The sequence below is a fragment of the Pelophylax lessonae genome (genome assembly GCF_965119305.1).
Source record: "Pelophylax lessonae genome assembly, chromosome: 3".
Classification (NCBI taxonomy): domain Eukaryota; kingdom Metazoa; phylum Chordata; class Amphibia; order Anura; family Ranidae; genus Pelophylax; species Pelophylax lessonae.
In genome coordinates this window covers 294,318,374-294,338,992 of record NC_138770.1, presented here as the reverse complement: position 1 = coordinate 294,338,992, position 20,619 = coordinate 294,318,374, and the positions used below count along the sequence as shown (strand labels likewise).

Below are 20,619 nucleotides of genomic sequence, written 5' to 3'. Positions count from 1 at the left end.
AATTCATCATGATGGTAAATCCATGTTAATCTATTGCTTTAAGTAAAGCATGAGTTTAACGAACACCCAAATTATCAGGGTGTTTGACCTTTTGTTCAGCACGCCAAATGATCACAATGCACCGTGCCGCTGTACAGTGCATTGGAAGCCCTGATTGGCTGAAGCAATGAAAGCTTTGCCCAATCAGAGCACTAATAGAGCCATGATTGGAGAAAATAGTGATGATTTATGACTCATCCAATCATGGCTCATTGCTCTTAGTCCCGCCCCCACACTATAAAATATTTCCCCCATAGTGGCCATTTGAGGTGTGATATTGGCATGGAGAGAAAACAGGGCTCTGTTCAGTGCTGCTAGCGAGTTATATGTGCTATAGTGTGCTATTGTGCTTCTATTGTCAGTGTAGAATATCAGTTTAGTGTGAATATAGTGGTAGTTCAGTGTAAGTGTGGTGTGAACATTCATTTTTACTTTAGTGTCAGTTTTTGTGAGTGAAGTGTGACCATTCATTTTTACTTTAGTGTCAGCTTTGTGAGTATAGTGTGACCATTAATTTTTACTTTTAGTGTCAGTTTAATTTGTCAGGGCAGGTTTCCTGCAGTATATATCAGTGCATTACTGCACATTTAACGCACTATATCTGTGCGATACTGGGCGCAGTGAATATCTGTGCATTTCTGCATGTTTAACACCATATATATCTGTGTGTTACTTCACATTTAAAGCAGTATATATATCAGTGCGTTACTCCATGTTTAGCACAGTATATTTGAGTGTGTTACTGGACGTTTAAAGCAGTATATATCAGTGCGTTACTGTACATTTAACACAGTATATATCAGTACATTACTGCACGTTTAGCGCATTATATATTACTGCATTACTGCACATTTAACACGGTATATGTCTGTGTGTTACTGGACGTTTAGTGCAGTATACATTATCTCACAAAAGTGAGTACACCCCTCACACTTTTGTAACTATTTTATTATATCATTTCATGTGACAACACTGAAGAAATTACACTTGCTACAATGTAAAGTAGTGAGTGTATAGCTTGTATAACAGTGTAAATTTGCTGTCCCCTCAAAATAACTTAACACACAGCCAATAATGTCTAAACTGCCCTCCCCTGAGTAAAAATGTCCAAATTGGGCCCAATTAGTCATTTTCCCTCCCCGGTGTCATGTGACTCGTTAGTGTTAAAAGGTCTCAGGTGAGAATGGAGAGCAGGTGTGTTAAATCTGGTGTTATCACTCTCACTCTCTCATACTGGTCACTGGAAATTCAACATGGCACCTCATGACAAAAAACTTTCTGAGGATCTGAAAAAAGGTTTTTTGCTCTACATAAAGATGGCCTAGGTTATAAGAAGTTTGCCAAGACCCTGTGTCATGGACTTGCAATAGTGTTTGGCAAGCTTACCTGTCCCTTCATGTCTGTATTAGAGGTCAGACTGCACTTCTGGTTCCTTTTTATGACCTCTACTTCCTGTTCCTGCCCCGCCCCAGGTCATCACAGGAAGTCTATATTAACCAGTGAACTGCAGGTCTGCTTTGCTGTTCAACAGTGTTTGTTTCCTGTTTCCTGTTTGCCGTGTGCTTGATCTACTTTTCTGTGTACCGAATTTGGCTTGTCTCTGACTATTCCTGGTTGCCTGTTACCCTGACCTTTGGCCTGTCCCTTGGTTACCCTTGTCTGCCTGTTACCCCGACCTCGGCTTACCCATCACCATTCCGTGTGTCCTGAGTGGCTGCTTCCCTTCTCTCCCTACGGAGCGTGACCTGGGGGACCCCAGGGGCCGCGACCTGGGCCCAGCTGAAGCAAAGTCCATCCTCACCACTAGAGGCTCTGGTGAACACCTGCTGGGTCTTAGACTCCGCGCCCTAGGGAATCTTGGGCTCACATTCCGGTCCATCTGCAGAAGTCTGCTATCGGGTTCAGTACCTTGCGCTGCGCCCCTGCCTCCAACAGGGTGCAGTTGTCACCTGGCCACAGGTGACCTGACACCCTGAAACTGAGCTGCAGCACAGTGGCCAAGACCATACAGGGGGTTAACAGGACAGTAGGGTTGAGCGAACCCGGACTGTATTGTTCAGGATCGTACCGGACTTTTGGGTATTTGGTACCCAGACACGGGCCCGAACATTTCACTGTATGTTCGGGTACTATTCGTTGTTCGGTAATGTTATTTGATGTTTTGGCTCGGTTTTAATGGCGCGGTTTCAACAGGTGCATGGCAGCCAATCAGCAAGCGTTTAACTAGTGTGCCCGTAGAAGCCATCACAGCCATGCCTACTAATGGCATGGCTGTTACTGGCCAGTGCAGCATGTTACCCAGAGTCTATAAAAACTGGAGTCACATAGCACCGCGCGTCACTCTGCTCAAACTATACTAGGGAGAGGTTCCGGATGCTGCTGAGGGAGAGATAGGAGATTACTATAGGGTAAGGCTGGAGATTGCTTTGAGGGAAAGAATATGAAGAATCTTCTTTAATCAGACAGCGATCTACATTGATTGTATTGTGTGGGGGTGCAGTGCACGATCTTTTTGCCCGGAGGGAGAGAAAGGAGATTATTGTATGGTCAGGCTGGAGATTGCTTTGAGGGAAAGAATAGGAAGAATCGTCTTTAATCAGACAGCAATCTACATTGATTGTATTGTGTGGGGGTGCAGTGCATGATCTTTATGCCCTGACCGGAGCCCAGTGAGGAGGAGAAAGGAGAAAAAAAACTTTTATCAGTCTGTTAGGTGGGCGGCGTGCGGTGCTGCACATTTAATGCAAGCTCAGTGCATATGTGTCTGCTTAATCTGCATTTAAAAATGAAGAAAACTTTTTTCCTTCATATTTTACTTTGACATACAGTGTTTAGACAGACATTGCTTTTCTAACCTGCTCTTCAAAAAGCACCAATGTAAGGGGAAAAAAATTATTTTTCAGTATTTAGGGAAAAAAATTATTTTTCAGTTTTTCATTCAAATGGGTTTTTTTCTATTCAATAGCGGAATAGAACAACAACAGTATCCAACCTGTTAGGCGTGCGGTGTGTAGCTGCCGTTTCATGCAAGCTGAGTGCATATGTGTCTGCTTAATCTGCATTTAAAAAATAAAAAATCTTTTTTCCTTCTTATTTTACTTTGACATACATTGTTTAGACAGACACTGTTTTTCCAACCTGCTCTTCAAAAAGCACCAACGTAAGGGGAAAATAATTATTTTTCAGTGTTTAGGTGTCTTGTCATCAGCACAGTGTCTGAGGAACTGCCACGCTAGGGAACTCCTTAGAGCTGGCTTTGGTGTGCTCGGTCCCTTGCTGCATTGGGCAGTAGCAGGCGTACTGTCTAGGGCACGGCCACTCCGCTTTGGCACCCTGCTCCCTCTTCTGCTGTGCTGGTGGCTCTGTGCGACCACCGCCTCTTCCTCCAAACTACTCAGGTCACCTGCATGACGTTAGTTCCATGTGGGGTCAAGGATCTCATCGTCCTCCACATCATCTTCCACCCAGTCTTCACCCCTGCCCTCCTTGTCGGTCTCCACAATTCGGAATTCCACAGCAATTGGCACCTGTGTTTCGTCATCATCTGAGATGTGCTGCGATGGTCCTCCCATGTACTCATCTTGAGACATAAGTGGTTGGGCATCGGTGCACTGAATATCTTCCACTTCTGGGGCAGGGCTTGGTGGATGGCCCTGGGAAACCATGCTAACAGAGTCATCAAAAAGAAGAAGAGACTGCTGCATGACTTGGGGCTCAGACTGCTTGGCTGATTTGCAAGGGGGTGAGGTAAAAGATTGATGGATATCAGCTGCAGGTGCCAACTCTGACCTTTCAGCAGAAGACTGGGTGGGAGACAATGTGAAGGAACTGGAGGCACTGTCAGCAACCCAATCTACTATCACCTGTACTTGTTCTGGCCTCAACATTTTTAGAGGCGCATTAGGCCCTGCCAAATACTGCTGTAAGGTTCTGTCGCCTACTCGCAGCTGAGAAAGGTGTTTCACTTGTGCGTGTAGCTGCCACAGATTGACCACGTCCTCTCCTTGCAACAGGAGCTCCACCAGCAGCACCACGACCCAGCACTAACATGGTGGAGCAGTATGTGTGCACACGCCTAGACGTACTGAATGACAGGTCTGCCCCCTTCAACTTCTGGGTCTCCAAATTGGGCACATGGCCTGAGCTTGCCCTTTACGCATTGAAGGTGCTGGCCTGCCCTGCAGCCAGTGTATTATCTGAACATGTATTTAGCACGGCTGGGGGCGTTATCACAGACAAGCGCAGCAGCCTGTCTAGAGCCAATGTGGACAAGCTCACGTTCATTAAAATGAGCCAGGCATGGATCCCACAGGACTTGTCCATACCTTGTGCAGAATAGACATGTATACCGGCCTTACCCAGCCATTGTTGTATTTGATCTTTCTAACTCTTTTGGGGTGTACCCTAATTTAAAAAGAAATAAAATTAAAAACAAAAACCAGTGTTGGCTACCTCGTCCTCCTCCACCGCCGCTTCCACCTACACCGCCACATCCACCTCAACCTCCTACTCCATATGGGCCTCGTCCTCCTCCTACATCATTCAAGATGATTACTTTTTATTTTTCTGTTTTTTATATTCTTTTTAGTTATTTCCCTATCCACATTTGTTTGCAAAGCACTTGACATGCTCTTAAGAAGATTTTGCTGTCATTTGCAGCCCTCTAGCCCTTTCCATGTTAGTTTTAGAACAATTTTAGTGCTCAAAAGTTCAGGTCACCATTGACTTCAATGGGGTTCGCGATCGGGGTAAAGTTCGGGTTCGTGACCCGGATTTTTTTTTCAAGTTCAGCCGGACCCACTGAACCTGGACATCCAGGTGTTAGCTCAACTCTACAGGACAGGTTCCACTCAGAACAGGCCTCGCCATGGTCGACCAAAGCAGTTGAGTGCACGTGCTCATCATCATATCCAGAGGTTGTCTTTGGGAAATAGACCTGCTGCCAGCATTGCTGCAGAAGTTGAAGGGGTGGGGGTCAGCCTGTCAAAACATTGACACGTTGGGCACAATTTGGACATTTCTAATTAATGGTGTACTCACTTTTGTTGCCAGCGGTTTAAACATTAATGGGTGTGTGTTGATTAATTTTGAGGGGACAGCAAATTTACACTGTTATACAAGATGTACACTCACTACTTTACATTGTAGCAAAGTGTAATTTCTTCAGTGTTGTCACATAAAAAGATATAAAATATTTACAAAAATGTGAGGGGCGTACTCACTTTTGTGAGATACTGTGTATATATCAGTCTGTTAACACAGTGTATATGCACACTTTACTGCATGTTTACCTCAGTATATATCAGTGCGTTACTACACGTTTAACCCAGTATATATCAGTGCATTACTGCATGTTTGACATAGTATATATCATTGCATTACTGGATGTTTAACGCAGTGTATATTAGTGCGTTACTGCACGTTTTTTGCAGTATTTATCTGTGTGGTACTGGACGTTTAATGCAGTACATATCAGTGCCTTACTGCACGTTTAATGCAGTGTATATCAGTGCATTACTTCATGTTTAATGCAGTCTATATCCGTGCGTTACTGAATGTTTAATGCAGTATATATCTGTGCGTTACTGGATGTTTAACACAGTATATATCCGTGAATACTGCAGATTTAATGCAGTATATATCAGTGTGTTAAGCATGTTTAATGCAGTATATTTTAGTACGATACTGCGCGTTTAATGCAGTATATTGCAATGCATCACTGCAGTTTTGCTGCAGTATATTATAGTGTGTCAGTGGAGTGTGTCTGTGTAAAGAGTACTCAAGTTAAAGTGCACCAAACACCACTTTCCATTGATTAAAGTACATCCACATACACATTTCCACATCTTTATTACATTTAGTTAGTGCCCCTCGATCATGTCTGTGAGGTCAACATGGAGAGGCAGATGTTCCCATGGCATGAGGGGGCTGGCAGCATATGTGTCTACAGGCAAAGGTGGTCCATCCTTAGGAAGGGCTTCATTTCCCCTGTTTAGTGACGTTGCCCATGCCATCCAGCCACAGCATGCAGAGGAGGTAGTGGACTGGCTTACTAAACCATCATCATCCTCCTCATCCTCCGTCACCCAAGCAAAGACTAGTGCGCAGTCCACTGCAGCTGCTAGAGTGGCTTATTTTGCCTCCTTGTCCACAGCTACTCCTGCCACAGCCCTAGCATCAGGCATTGAGGAGTCAGCTGAGTTATTTGAACACAGCGTCAGCCACTTGCTCCTTGACAATCCACAATTATTGCTTGATTCAGATCTTGGTTTTGAAGTTAAGGAAGAAAGAAACAAGAGCCTACAGAAAGGGGCAAACAACAAATTGGCAGTCATGTTCCCCCAGCAGCAGCGTATGGCTAAGATGGCTCCAGTGATAATGAGGATGGTGGATGATGAGGTCACTGATGAAACTTTGGTGCCGGATAGAGCTGAGGAGGAAAGTGAGGGTGAGGCTCAGCCCCAAAGAGGCAGCCATCATGGAAGAGTAAAGAGCAGCCACCTTATTCTACCAGATTTTGGATCTCTTATCTCCCGACCCACTTCCCACAGCTCAGCTGTTTGGGCCTTTTTTAGTACATGTGCAATGCGTTAGCGATTTGCAAACTTTGCCTCAAGCCCATCAAGCGTGGCAAAAATGCTAGCCATTTTGGTACCACAAGCTTGACAAGGCATTTAACCTCCCATCACTCAGCAAGAACACCTGAAAGTCACACAAAAGGGATGCAATTCTGCTCCTCCTCACTGCTCACCTTTCCAGTCTACCCCCGCTATACCTCATGACCTCTCATCAGCCTCCACTGACAGGGATGATGGTATAGCGCAGGGTGTCCCAGGTCATTTCAGCACATTTGCCAGTAGCACACCACCAGCGATAGACTAATTTCTGTGCTTCATATGCAAATTTCTTTGCCCCATCTGCTGCAGTGAAAAGAAATACAGCCATTGCGACCCACATTCCCAGCATCTAAATGCAAGCTTGTCAAAGCTGCTGGCTTTACAACTCCTGCCTTTCCATCTGGTGCATTCTGCCCCATTCTGTGAATTTGCAGAATGTACTGTACCACAATGGCAGGTTCCTAGTTGCTATTTCTTTTCACAGCTCTCCCACCACATGGAAGGTAATGTTGTAGCATTGTTGGGAAAGGCAGTCACCCGCAAGGTCCACGTTACTGCTGACACCTGGTCCAACAATCATGGCTAGGGATGATATATTTTGTTTCAATGCACACTGGGTAACTCCGCTTGTACCTCGGAAGGATTTAGGACAGGGTTAAGTGCTGCAGTTTATTGTGCCGCCACGTCTCCATACAGCTAGTGGTGATGATGCAGGATTTTTCAGCTCCACCCCCTCCTCCTCCTTTTCCACGCCCTCCTATGCTGAATTGTCCCATGAACTACAAGTACCCCCTAAGCATTCAAGGGGTTATCCAATCAGTCAGGCTGAAAGGTGCCATGCAGTGCTTCAGCTTTTCTGTCTAGGGGACAGGAGCCACACCGGAGCAGAGATTCTGGCACCTCTGCAGTGGCAGGCCCAGAGGTGGTTCACACCACGCCAGAAATGGTGGTGTGCGATAATGGCACAAACCTCCTGTCCGCTCTTAGACAGGGAAAGTTGATACATGCGCCATGCCTGGCACATGTCCCCAATTTGGTGGCACAACATTTTTTAAACAGGTACCCAGGGTTGGAGGATCTGCTGAAGCAGGATAGAAGAACCATTTCAGGTGGTCAAATACAACCAGTGCTCGTTTGGCTTAAATTCAGCAGGAATTCCACCTGCCTGTAAACCGCCTGATTTGTGACATGCCCACCAGGTGGAACTTGACTTTGGCAATGCTGCAGCGGTTGCATTTGTAGCAGAGGGCCGTCAACGAGTACCTGTGTGAGTATGGCAACAGGCTCAGACCGGCTCAGCTTTTTTTCTCCATGCCAATGGCTGTTGATAAATATTGCATGCACTGTAATGTCACCATTTGAGGACGACACACATTTGAGGAGGACAATGCATGCATCAGTGATACAATCCCTGTTGTATTCCTGCTATAGCAGACTCTGTGTGTCATTATGGACAGGGCACTTGAGGCAGAGCAGTGGGAGGAAGAGGAGAACTTATTTTCCTCTTAAGGCCCACTTTATGCAGACACCATTCTCCCATTGCCACAGAACACACAAGACATGAGGGAGGAGGAGGAGGAGGAGAAGGAGGAGGGTTCTGACAGCTTTGAAGGCATTGAAGCAGAGCAAGACATATCTTAACCCTTAACAGATGATTTTTCATGCCTATAACCCTTGGGAGCAGTACATGGCTGGGAGGAGGCAGTTTCGGATACTGTAATCCTCAGTGACCCCGAGGAGTCTGCTGCTCATGACTCCACAAACTCGTGGCACATGTGCTCCCTCATTCTTCAAAGCCTGCGAAAGGACCCGACGTGGTATTAAAAAGGGTCACTATTGGTTGGCAACCCTCTGAAGTCTCGGAACTCATCCCATCCCCACAGAGGTAGCAGAAGATAAAATCTCTTGAGGACACCTTAAAGAAGAGTTTATGTAACATATTTCCCGACTCTGGTAGGTTACAGTCTAGTGGAATGCGTTGTTGTGAGGCTTCTGTTGGTCAAGAGAGGAGCGGTGGAGAAGGGGACCGCCTCAGTGATGCCTTTTAAACTTTTTTTTAGTCTTTTGCTCCCAGGGCTGTCAGCTTCCACATCCCATCGGAAGCATCTTCATCATATAATGGGAGATTATCTAGGAGAGAAAAGGGATATGGAGAGCTTTCCAGTTGTCGATCCACTGGGTTACTGGGTCATGAGAATAGACCAGTGTCCAGAACTTGCCCAGTATGCAATAGAGCTGCTGGGCTGCCCTGCATCCAGCATGCTTTCCGAACAAGCATTCGGTGCTGCCGGAGTTTTGTGACAGATCAGAAAGCGCATCTGTCCACAGACTCTGTGGACTGACTGATATTTATCAAAATTAATCAGCCCTGGATTAGCAGAAGCTATCAAGCCCCTACTACCGATGTCACTGATTAAGTGCTTTCTGGATCTGGAATCTCTGAACGACTGCCTAGGCTGCTTGGCTTTGTGGGTGTTGATTTAATCTGGAAGAAATGTTTTGGTGTAGGTTTCATTTTCACAATTAACACCCAATGACCAATTTTTTGCACCTGTTTGACAGGTGCATATCATTGCAATTGTTGACAGAAAGTCAATTCTTGTTTTCATCAAGAGTACCCCTATAGGGTTATAGTGTGAAGGCACCGCCGACATCCAAAGCCCAATTTTTCCGCACCTGTTACTTCTATCCAAAGTCTGTGAAAGAGACAACAGAATTTATCCAAACAATCTCTAATCTTGTTCCGAGTGCACTAAATTGTGGCCCCAGACTGGCTCCCTAAGCCATTGTTTATAAAACAAAGAAAGCTTGAATGGAAAATGTTTTTTGGCTTTATAAATGTCATTATTTCTGCAGCATGTTCTATACATGGTACAGATGTGCCACTTTCCAAGCAGACTAAGGGGACCCCCCAGGCACTAAATGTAAAGGATTTTTTAATTCTTATTGGTATTTCTCATTTTGATGGTTTTACTTTAAGAATCAGTAAATCACTGCTCATTTAAAAATTATGCTTTTTTTACAAAATTTTTTTCATTGATAAATGTCCCCCAGGGCGATACTCGGTCCCCTATATCCTTTGTATGCCCAATTACTTGCATATACGACCTAAAATGGGCACTTTTGATTTTACCAGTTTGAGTTCCACAGACTTCAATAGAGTTCGTTACTCGGTTTCCAAACTTTTTCGGTGATCTAAAGTTCTGCTGTGAACCGATTATTGGGTCGTTCAGCCCATCTCTAGGTTTAAGATAAAGGTCTTAGAACTTACCAAAGAATTATCAAGCAGACATACCTATTACTGAAATTATCCAATAGTGGCTTAATCCAATCCAATATAAACAAAGCAAGAATAATTTACAGTTGATCAGTACACACTGATTGTTCAGTCTCCTTTATATTTACTGACAATGAGTCTACTTCCCTCCAGCGGGTGATTAGATTTACAGGGGCATAGAGGGAAGGTATGTTTAGGCAGTTTTGGGGAAGGGGGTCAAAGGTAAATTAACCTTTAGCTTTGTCCCATATGGACAATGTTCTACTTTATGTTATGAACTGTAATCTACCTAAAGGAGTTGTAAAATCAGAAGGTTTCTTATCCTAATGCATTCTATGGATTAAGATAAAAAACCTTCTAGGTTTAGCAGCCTCACCAGCCCCCCTAACACTTACCTGAGCCCCATCTCTCTCCAGCAAAGTCCACGAGTCCCTCGGCCATCTGGGATTCTCCCTACTGATTGGCTGAGACACAGCAGTTGGGCCATTGGCTTCCGTGGCTGTCAATCAAAGTCATGTAGCCAATCAGGAGAGAGAGGGGCAGGGCCGAACAGCAACTCTGTGTCTGAATAGACACACAGAGCTGCAGCTTGGCTCGGGTGCCCCCATAGCAAGCTGCTTGCTGTGGGTGCACTCGATAGGAGGGAGGGGCCAGGAGCAGCAACGAGGTACCCAAGAAGAGGAGGATCCAGGTTGCTCTGTGCAAAACCAACTGCACAAAGGAGGTAAGTATGACATGTTTGTTATACATTTTTTTTTTTAAAAGGAGACTTTACAATCACTTTAAAAAGATCATCACTGTAGAAAACGAAATGTTAGCAGCTATAAATCTTGTAAAAGGAGACTTACTTGTTAAGGTATTCAGTGCTGCCCTCACCCGGGCTACTTATTCACTAGCCTTCAGGTTCCTGGCATGGGCATCCTAACTATGGGCAGTTTTAGGTGAAGTTCTGCTTTAAGTAAGTATTACTTTTTGTATGATTTAGTATTCAAGTGTTTTGTATTCAAGAAATTATTTCATGCTGGAAAAAAACATTCTCTAACTCATTCAAAATAAAAACTTCTCTTTTGCCATTACAGTTCATGACTTTAATTTTTATATTACAAAAGATTCACCGCATCAGACTTCATACTACATCCATCATTTTTCCAAATCGACTTTCCTATTAACTGAATTTAACTTTTCTCGTAGTTGCACACCTGGATCAGAGCATGAACCAAGTTGTACTGTGGATGAAAAAAATACCATTTCCAGCAACAGTTTCTGTGGAATGATTACTGATAAGGAGGGTCCATTCAAAGACTGCCATGGAGCTTTAAACCCACTGATCTATTTCAACAACTGTGTCTATGACTTGTGTGAACTGAACCTGGATCCAAGTGCTTTGTGTGATAGTCTTCAGTCATATGCACAGTCCTGCCAGTCTCTTGAAGTAAAAATAGGTCCCTGGAGGAATGACTCTTTCTGCTGTAAGTACAGAGTTAAACACGCTGATTAGTTTGAATTACAGTTTGTGTAATATAAGGGGGATTTACCCCTCTGTTGGTATTGATGATCAAGTATGGGGAAATCCTAATTTATAGTGATGTCATGAGGACAGCTCTTCCAATAGAGACAAGTATCCTGTGGAAATAACTAAGAGGAGAATTCCCCTCATTTTGGAGAGATTTTCTGTCACTTCCTGTTGCATTTTTAAGACAGGAAGTGTAAGGAATACTCTCTAGCAGGACGAAAACAGCAGAAATACCCTACTGGAGCTATATTTCCCTACTCTATTCATAACTTAAAAAAAAAAAGTGTGGGCTATACATACACTTTAAAGCGGTATGCAAATTACAGTAACATACAGCAAAAAAGCAGAACTACAGTAATTTAACAAATAGCCTTTAGAGATAATAATGATCAAAACCCATGTGTAATTATCTTATGATGGTACAGATGGGTTAAACCCATCTTTGTTCCTTTATTGACCCTTGGTTAACACCAGATAACTTCTGTAAGGTTTTTAGTAAGAACAACCAAGCCCCGCTTTAACAAATTCCACTTCACATCACTGAGTATATTTCACAGACAAATAGACAGTACCTCATTTGACAAGGCCATATTTAGAAACCCATAAAGAAAACTAAATTGAAATTCAGAGTGATTTTTACACAAATTTAGATTTCTACTGAGAAAGCAAGTGTTTGTAGTTTATTTAATATTCAGAGTTAAAACCTGAAGAATCACAAACCATCACACACTGGGACACATAAAATACCATTCATTGGTGTCTCACCTTTTATAATTTTTTTTTTTTTTTACACTGAACATTTTGTGAAGTACATTTTTTTATGTGTTTCTAAACTGGGATGAGGTTTGCCACCACTATAGATTTCTTTTGGGAAATCAACCAAGTTGCTGCTTTTTTTTTTTTTCGTATAGTTATTGGAGGCTTATTTATCTGTCATTTTCTTTTGATATGAGCTCACCAATCCCTTCCTGTCCTGTCCATAGCACTTTTTTTTTTTTTTTAACTTCAAGGCCTTTAAAAATGGGCTTTTGTTTCAGAACCTTGTGTTTAGGGTCTTGTTTGATTTTGTATGTATATTGGTTTTACTTTATGTAACAAACATTCATCTTTTCCTGGAGCTGCTCTTATGGTACTCCAAGAACCATTTCCAGGACTTCCTGAGGTAGTTCAAGAATCAATGCCAGGACTTTTATTGGGACTTCTTATGGTACTGGACAAATCTATTCCAGGATTTTCCAGGAGTTCCCTGGAACAATGCTGGGTGATTCTTCTTACTAAAGGGTTATTTATGTTTCAACCTTTGAAGTAGCTGGTGCTGTGTCTTATTGCCAGCTACTATTGTGCAAATAGTTTTAATAATTACTTGAGAGATTGTTAGACATGGATTGGCCTGCCCAATATCTTGAGTGCCAACTGCCTTTGGCTATTACCTGGACCTACCTGATCTCTAGTTTGCCACCTGCCAATACCCTTGCCTTAACCTGACTCCTCCCTTGTTTTCTCCCTTCCCTGACCCCTGCTGTTATCTGACTGTTTTCTTGCCTGACACCTAGTGTCACACACCCCAGTGCCAGTGCCAGTGCCATAAACCAGTGCTGGCTCTTCCCTGCCAGTGACTTATAGCCAATTAATGGCCACCAACATCACAGTCAATTTTCTGTCAGGCATAGTGTCAATGTCCCTCTTGCTTGGCATTTGAACAACACATCTACATGCTAGTAGCCCCTACTAGGTAGCTGCCTGCTTGAGTGATTCAGAGGGCCACAACCTGGCAATTATCCGCATCCAAACTCATCCCCCTTTGTGAAATATTCTGGAGATGACAGGCAGCCTCTTAGACTCCTCATCTTGGTTCTTTAGGGATTCTTACTGTCACTAAATGAACAGGCATGTTGAGATCCCTCCCATTGGTGCCAGCTGATATCCTGCCTCTCCACTTCTGCCACCTCTGCAAGACTCCTCAAAACCCTCTGTGTCTCCTTTGTGGCTGCCTGCCTCAGCTGCTATAACCAAATGTTTGTTAGCCAGTATTCCACCTAGTGGGAATGGATTCCTCCTTTGACACCTAGTGCACATTCTCCATACCACAGCCATTCTTTTCTTGCTTTCCCTATCATGGCTTCAGCCTGGTGACAATTTGCTGCAAAATTAACCATGAACATTAGGGTCTACAGAACATCTCCCACTTTAGGTGCTCTGGTGGATACCGACTGTCGCTTAGACCCTACACTTTGGGTGTGCCTGCATCACCTTTCAGAGCAACTATAAAGGCTGCCTTTTGTCTGTAGTAGAAATAATCAATTCCTAAGCCAATTGCACACTGCCAGTGTAAGCTGACACATAGATTTTCTGTAAAAATCATATCGTTCTCTAATGGACATAATATATACAGTATACATTTGAATGTACAGACAGAGAGCAAATTGGCAAAAGCTTTACTTGCATACAGCTATTAAAAGGAAATTCCTCAAAACTAACAATATAATTAGCAGACTCTTAATTATTTTCAAAAGGAAAGTACAAACTGTCATGTGAAAACATTTAAGCCTTATGTTAATTGGTCAGATGACTATTTTTTTTTTATTATTATATTTTTTTGTATAGCTTGGCTTAATTGTTTTTATCCATAATTGCACAACATATCTTAAGCAGTCCATAAATAAGTTATTTGTTACCACATAACCAGTGGGGGTTAACAAACAAATGGCTCTATTCCCCTATCCACACACTCAATGTGGATGGAGTAATCACTCCCAGTGAGGCATTGTATTATGACAGTGGGGAGACCTCCAAGTCATTAGAATACAAAGATCAGCCCTGCCAGCTATAGCCGGTGGCGCCGAACATGTGTACATTTTCCAACAGATTGGTTGTACAGAAATTGATCAGTAGAATCAGCCTGCCCATACATGGATCAAAATTTGGCAGGTCTGTGCTGCTAGGCTGCTAGACATTGATCTCTAGTCCATGTCTAGCTGCCTTTAGGCATTTCAAAGTAAAATATGTATATTGTTTAACAAGCAGCTCCCTGGATCAACAAGATGAAAAGTGTTTGGTCAACCAATTAGCTTTCTCTACATCCTAGTAAATAGGTAATAACTATATTAGGGGAAATATATATTTACTAAGAAAAAGGATGATGGAAGGAATGGCTTAAGGTGGAGCATTTGGTTACACAACAAAGAAACAAAAAGCGGCACATCCAGAAATGAAGAAAAGTTTGTTGTTTATTGTAGAGTCACAGGTTTAAAAAACATGACACACGAGGGATCCACACAGGGCTGAACAGTGTGGATCTCTCGTGTATCATGTTTTTTAAACCTGTGACTCTACAATAAACAACAAACTTACCTTCATTTCTGGATGTGCCGCATTTTGTTTCTTTGTTGCATGGACTTCTCAGGTTGCGGACCTCAGCAGGCAGCCAGTCTTGTTGCCACAGCAGTATTAAGAGATCTTTAATTTGCAGACAGCTTTGGAGTGGTGTATACTCTACTTTCCTTTTCGTTTGAATCATTTGGTTGCCCTTGCCTAAAAGACAAACATATCAAGATCAAACATACAGTTTATGCTGGATGTGAAGAGAGTCCATATACTTGATAAAATATGAACAGAAAAATGTTCTATTCTGGAGTGGACATTTAGGGCTCCTGGTTATTGTATTGTTTTATATATATACCCTGTTGGATGTGTCATCTGTATCTGAGATCCAATAAACTCTTTTCTCTAGAAAAAGGACTTAGGTTGCATTAAACTTGCTTGAAGAATTTGTGTTCTACACTTGCAGTCCTTTTCCTCTCAATAATATATTATTTATTGTTAGCGATTGACAACACAATGCTTTCCAGGCTCTATGGTTTTGGGTTCCCCCAAAAAAAGATAGGTTCACCAAAGCTTTGGAGAACCGATCCCAGGCAAATTGGTCTACCACTATTTTTCAATATAATTTGATTACTACATGGGCGATTATTTTAATAATAAATAAGTAAAACATGTGTAGACAGTATGAGCTTTTTTTCTCAGGGTTCCTGTAAGTCTACTCTTTAGTAAATACAACAGCTTTTATAATGGTAATAACTCTCATTTTTTCTACGTGTACATTAATTACAATGTAATATAAGTTCCAATCCACTTTGCAATGTTCTTCTAATTAGTTTCTTGTTCACCATTATATTTTTATACAGCACTGAAGTGTCCACAAAACAGCCATTATGAGGTCTGTGGAACAGCCTGTCCATCAACTTGCGTCAGTCCAGAATCCCCAAACAACTGTCATCTCCCCTGTACAGAATCCTGTGTCTGTGATCCTGGCTATGTCCTTTATGATAAGAGATGTGTCCCAAGCCACCAGTGTGGATGCTGGGAAAATGACAAGCACTATCCTGTAGGCTCAGAGTTCTGGACTGATGACACTTGCTCCAAAAAATGCACATGTCCCTCTGCTGGAGGCAGTTTAGTTTGTACCTCTGCTTCATGTCCACCTAAAAAATACTGCGGTATAACAAATGGAGTTCCTGGATGCTTTGATCACACATTCGGTAACTGTGTAATTTGGGGGGATCCTCATTATGTCACCTTTGATAAGGAAGTTCATGATTTTATGGGAATATGCACATACACTCTTTCAAAGCTTTGTACCAATACCACATCTCTGCCATATTTTAACATTGAAGCAAAAAACGAGCACCGTTATGGGATTTTTACTGTTTCATTAATACAGAAAGTTATGGTGGATGTTTATGACCATAAAATTACCATTGTTAAAGCCACGCCGAGTCGTGTTCTGGTAGGTTTCTTGGAACATTCTAAAATTCCAGTCATAATTCTAAAGTTGCATTTAGCTTCTTTTAATGTAACCTGTACTTTAATCATTACCAGGTGGATGGTATCTGGACAAATCTTCCAGTCATCTTGGTCAATGGATCTCTAACAGTGAAGCAAAGTGGTCGATATGTTATTCTGGAGACAGATTTCCTTCTCACAGCCTCTTATGACACTGACCATACAGTCGATGTGAAGGTCCCAACTACTTATTTCAACCAAACCTGTGGAATGTGTGGCAACTTTAACGGCATGCGGCAGGATGACTATTTGATGCCCAATGGGCAGCTAGCTCAGAACTCAAATCAGTTAGGAGACAGCTGGAAGGTGGAAGATAATGATCCCTTATGTAACACAATTACTCCTACACCTCCAACACCATGTCCACCAGAGACAGAGGAACTGTATTCAAACAATCAGTTCTGTGGATTGTTAACCAGTAAAGATGGTCAGTTCACGGCTTGTCACTCAGTAATCAACCCAGATCGCTTTTTTGACAGCTGTGTTTTTGACCTGTGTGCACTTGGTGCTGGCAGTTTATGTAACGCCTTGGAAGCTTATGCTGATACCTGCCTAAGAACAGGAGTCAACCTTGCTTGGAGAAACTCCACATTCTGTCGTAAGTAATGGTTTTGTTTGTAAGTTTTTCAATGTGGAAATATTTTGTGCATCTTGGTTTAAAAGAAGAGATGTAATCTCCTATGATATTTCATGGGAGAATAGCATACATATTAAACAGGTACACGTTCAACAGAAAGCAATGATATTATTTAGGCAGATCTTCAACCATTTTACATTGTTACTTAGTTAGGGTGACCCTACTAGGGGATCAACAAAATTAGACAGGCACTAACCTATAAAAATAGCTTTAGCTGTTTATTTGTCAAAACTTCACCCTGTAGGAGAGCTTTCAGGTAGGTTGAATAGCAGTTTTCCCACTAGCAATTGAGGTTCCTCCTGCTGATTCCCCTAGTCACAGCAGGAGATAATATTGGCATAGGGGCTATCAGGAGGATTTGTAGCAGCCGGAGGAGGACACACTTGTTGACATACTGATGCAGAATCAGATTCTCTTTGACTCTTTGAGCTCCCCTAAAAAATTATGTTTTTTATTCACAGGTTAGTGCAAGTGCTTTGTTAAATTTGTTAACTCTATTACAGGGTCACTTTAATGTCAGTTCTAAAGAAAAAATACTGACAAGTTAATATACTGTATTTAAGCAAGGAAGGCTGATATATACTGTAGTTTACCACGCAACATAAATTATTGGTATTTGTTTTATTTCATAGGATTTTTGTGATCATATTATAGTATGGGTCATTATTACTGTAAGGCCATTACTAAGTGTGATGAGATCCTATCAGAAGACCAGTAAAGTAGAAGTTTTAAATGGTGTTTCCCCACCGGTCTCCATTTTGCAATATACGTTTTTACAGAAAACACCATTTAAATGCCCTTTTCTTGCTTTTCTCTGTGATCATGGAACCACAAACCCCCAGCTGAGGTGTTATGTGCAGGGCTGACAATGGAGCTGAATTCCACAGAGCAGTTAGGTCATTGGAGACTGTGCTTTGCAATAGAATATAGTCTTTCTTTAAGGTTTTAGTAGTTATTCCTTAGTGATGCAATCAGCAGCATGAACACTTACATGGGAAAACATACAGCATATCTATCTACAGATCTTTTTACTACTTGTAAAAATCATTGTGTCATCAGACTGCATTAGGTTCTTCTAGTCCTCCAAGCAGTCCCATGGTGTGCCATGGCTGCGGTTATGACCTTTTTTTTTTTAGCTATTATATGATGCGATTAACCGTTATCTCTCCTTGTTGTTTAGCCATCCCGTGTCCTGCCAACAGTCACTACAATCCTTGTACTAGTGCTTGCCCAGCCACATGCCAGGATCAGAGTGCACCGAGTGACTGCAATAAACCTTGTACTGATGCTTGTGAATGTGATAATGGCTTTGTGCTCAGTGGGCACACTTGTGTTCCTGTCAGTGAATGCGGATGTTTTTATGATGGCAAATACTATCAGGTAATTAATGCCATGTTATTTTATCAATAGTTATCATCTGATTTGTTTTTTTTTTTGTTTTTTTTTTTTTATATGTGGTCTAATTATGAAATGAAAACATATTTTGTTTGTATTTGTGACATTCCAACTGATTTCTCCTTTGCTGACAGCCAGTGAGCATGCACTTCTACTTATTATCTACCCCAGTCATGGCAGAAAGCCAATGTGTTTATTTAATAGAAATGCATACTCCAAAGTTTTAGTCATGATTAGGGTTGAGCGAACACGGACTGTATTATTAGGGTCCGTACCGGATAATTGGATTTTTGTTACCTGGACACGGACCCGAAAACTTTACTGTATATTCGGGTTTAAAATCCGTGTTCGGTAATTTTATTTCCTGTTTTGTATGTAATGGCGCGGTTTTAATGGCGCGGTTTCAACAGCCAATCAACAAGCGTTTAACTGGTGTGCCATAGAAGCCATCACATCCATGCCTACTAATGGCATGGCTGTGATTGGCCAGCTGAAGCATGTGACCAAGGTCTTTATAAGCTAGAGACACAGCGCGGTGCGCGTCAGTCTGTTCTAGTGTAGGGAGAGAGCACACACAACAGTGCTGGCTGCTGCTGATTAGGGACAGAGACAGGAAAAAAAAAACATTGTGGCTGAAAAGAATGTAGGGACAGGTCGGAGTGTAGGCAGGGAAAGATAGAAAAGCATTTTAGGGACAGGCTGGAGAGAGTAGGCAGGGAGAGATTAGGAGACAGGACAGAACAATCGTCTGTTAGCGATCTACATCGATTTTGCTGTGTGGGGGGTGGTGCAGTGAACGATCTTTTTGCCCTCACTTGAGCCCACTGAGGAGGAGGGAGAAAAAAAAATATTTTTATCAGTCTGTTGTGTGCAGCGTTCAGCTATATTTTACTACACAGTGCTGTTCTAATCTGCTATTTAAAAATGACAAATTTAAAGGGGAATTTTTTTTTTTCCCTTCATAGCCTGCTGCTGACCGTGACATAAAACATAAGACACTGCTGTGTTCACATCTGCTATTGAAAAATCACCAATTAAAGTGAAAAATAATTATTAATTTTTTCATTCATACGTTACTGTGACATACAGCCTTTACACACAGTGCTGTTCTAATCTGCTATTTAAAAATTACAAATTTAAAGGGGAGTCTGTGTTTGTACATGTGAGATACACTGTTTTATATACTTTTTTCTATTCCGCTATTCAATATACACCCTTTTGGGGTGAAAAAAATTAAATTGCGGCATAGTCTGTATCGGTACGTGTGAGATACACCCAGGGCCGGAGTGGGACTCATTTTCAGCCCTGGAGTTTCATGCCTTAGACCAGCCCACTTTAGTTCACGAGTGTCTATATTAAAATAATGTAATTAAAACCTCAGAATATAAGTTTGCAATGGCGCACTGTTCTCTACAGCCTTGTAATTCATTGTATTTTTTAAAAAATATCATCATTTACAATTCAGTGCAAATACAGTAGCCTTCTCCGCCATGGATTCCCCCAGATCCTCCCCCCCCCCCCCTAGTATGTATGATGCATGCATATTCTTAGCCCCCAAGTGCATAACTTTACATTTATCAACATTAAACCTCATTTGCCACATAGTTTTTTTTAACCACTTAAGCCCCGGAGGATTTGGCTGCTAAAAGACCAGGGGGTTTTTTGCGATTTTTTACTGCGTGACCTTAACGGACAATTGCGCGGTCGTGCGACGCTGTACCTAAACGAATTTGACGTCCTTTTTTTCCCACAAACAGAGATTTCTTTTGGTGGTATTTGATCACCTGTGCGATTTTTTGATCATGCGCTATAAACAAAAAAAGAGCGTCAATTTTGCAAAAATAACAATATTTTTCACATTTTTTTTATATGAAATTCCCCCCCAAAAAAATGTAAAAATCAAAATTTTTTAACATTTTCAGCCAATTTGTTTTATGCTACATATTTGGTAAAAAAAAATCGCAAAAGGCGTATTTTGATTGGTTTGCGCAAAAGTTATCGCGTTTACTAACAAAGGGAAAGATTTTTGTCATTTTTGGTGTTTTTTTTTTAACGCGTAATGGCGGCGATCTGCGATTTTTTTTCGGTACTGCGACATTGCAGCGGACAGATCGGACCCTTGACTGACATTTTTGACACTTTTGGGGGTACCAGTGACATTACTGCAGTAATCAGTGCTATATATATGCACTGTTACTGCAAAAATGACACTGGCAGGGAAGGGGTTAACTTTATTGGACAGGGAGGGGTTAAGTGTGTCCTAGGGGCGTGCTTCTAACTGTGTAGGGACATTGCTATT

At 42.1% G+C, this 20,619-nt stretch overlaps 1 protein-coding gene across 1 annotated transcript in view; it reads left to right on the top strand.

Annotated features, from left to right (window-relative positions):
• The window catches only part of LOC309550491 (IgGFc-binding protein-like), a gene marked incomplete at both ends in the record, with an annotated part of 214,675 nt that overhangs the window by 140,979 nt on the left and 53,077 nt on the right, over window positions 1-20,619 (top strand). The window contains 4 exons of the mRNA XM_082250860.1: window positions 11,125-11,365; window positions 16,167-16,232; window positions 16,325-16,886; window positions 18,106-18,305. Coding sequence (XP_082106986.1) covers window positions 11,125-11,365; window positions 16,167-16,232; window positions 16,325-16,886; window positions 18,106-18,305 — 1,069 coding nt within the window. The remainder of the gene's footprint in view (window positions 1-11,124; window positions 11,366-16,166; window positions 16,233-16,324; window positions 16,887-18,105; window positions 18,306-20,619) is intronic.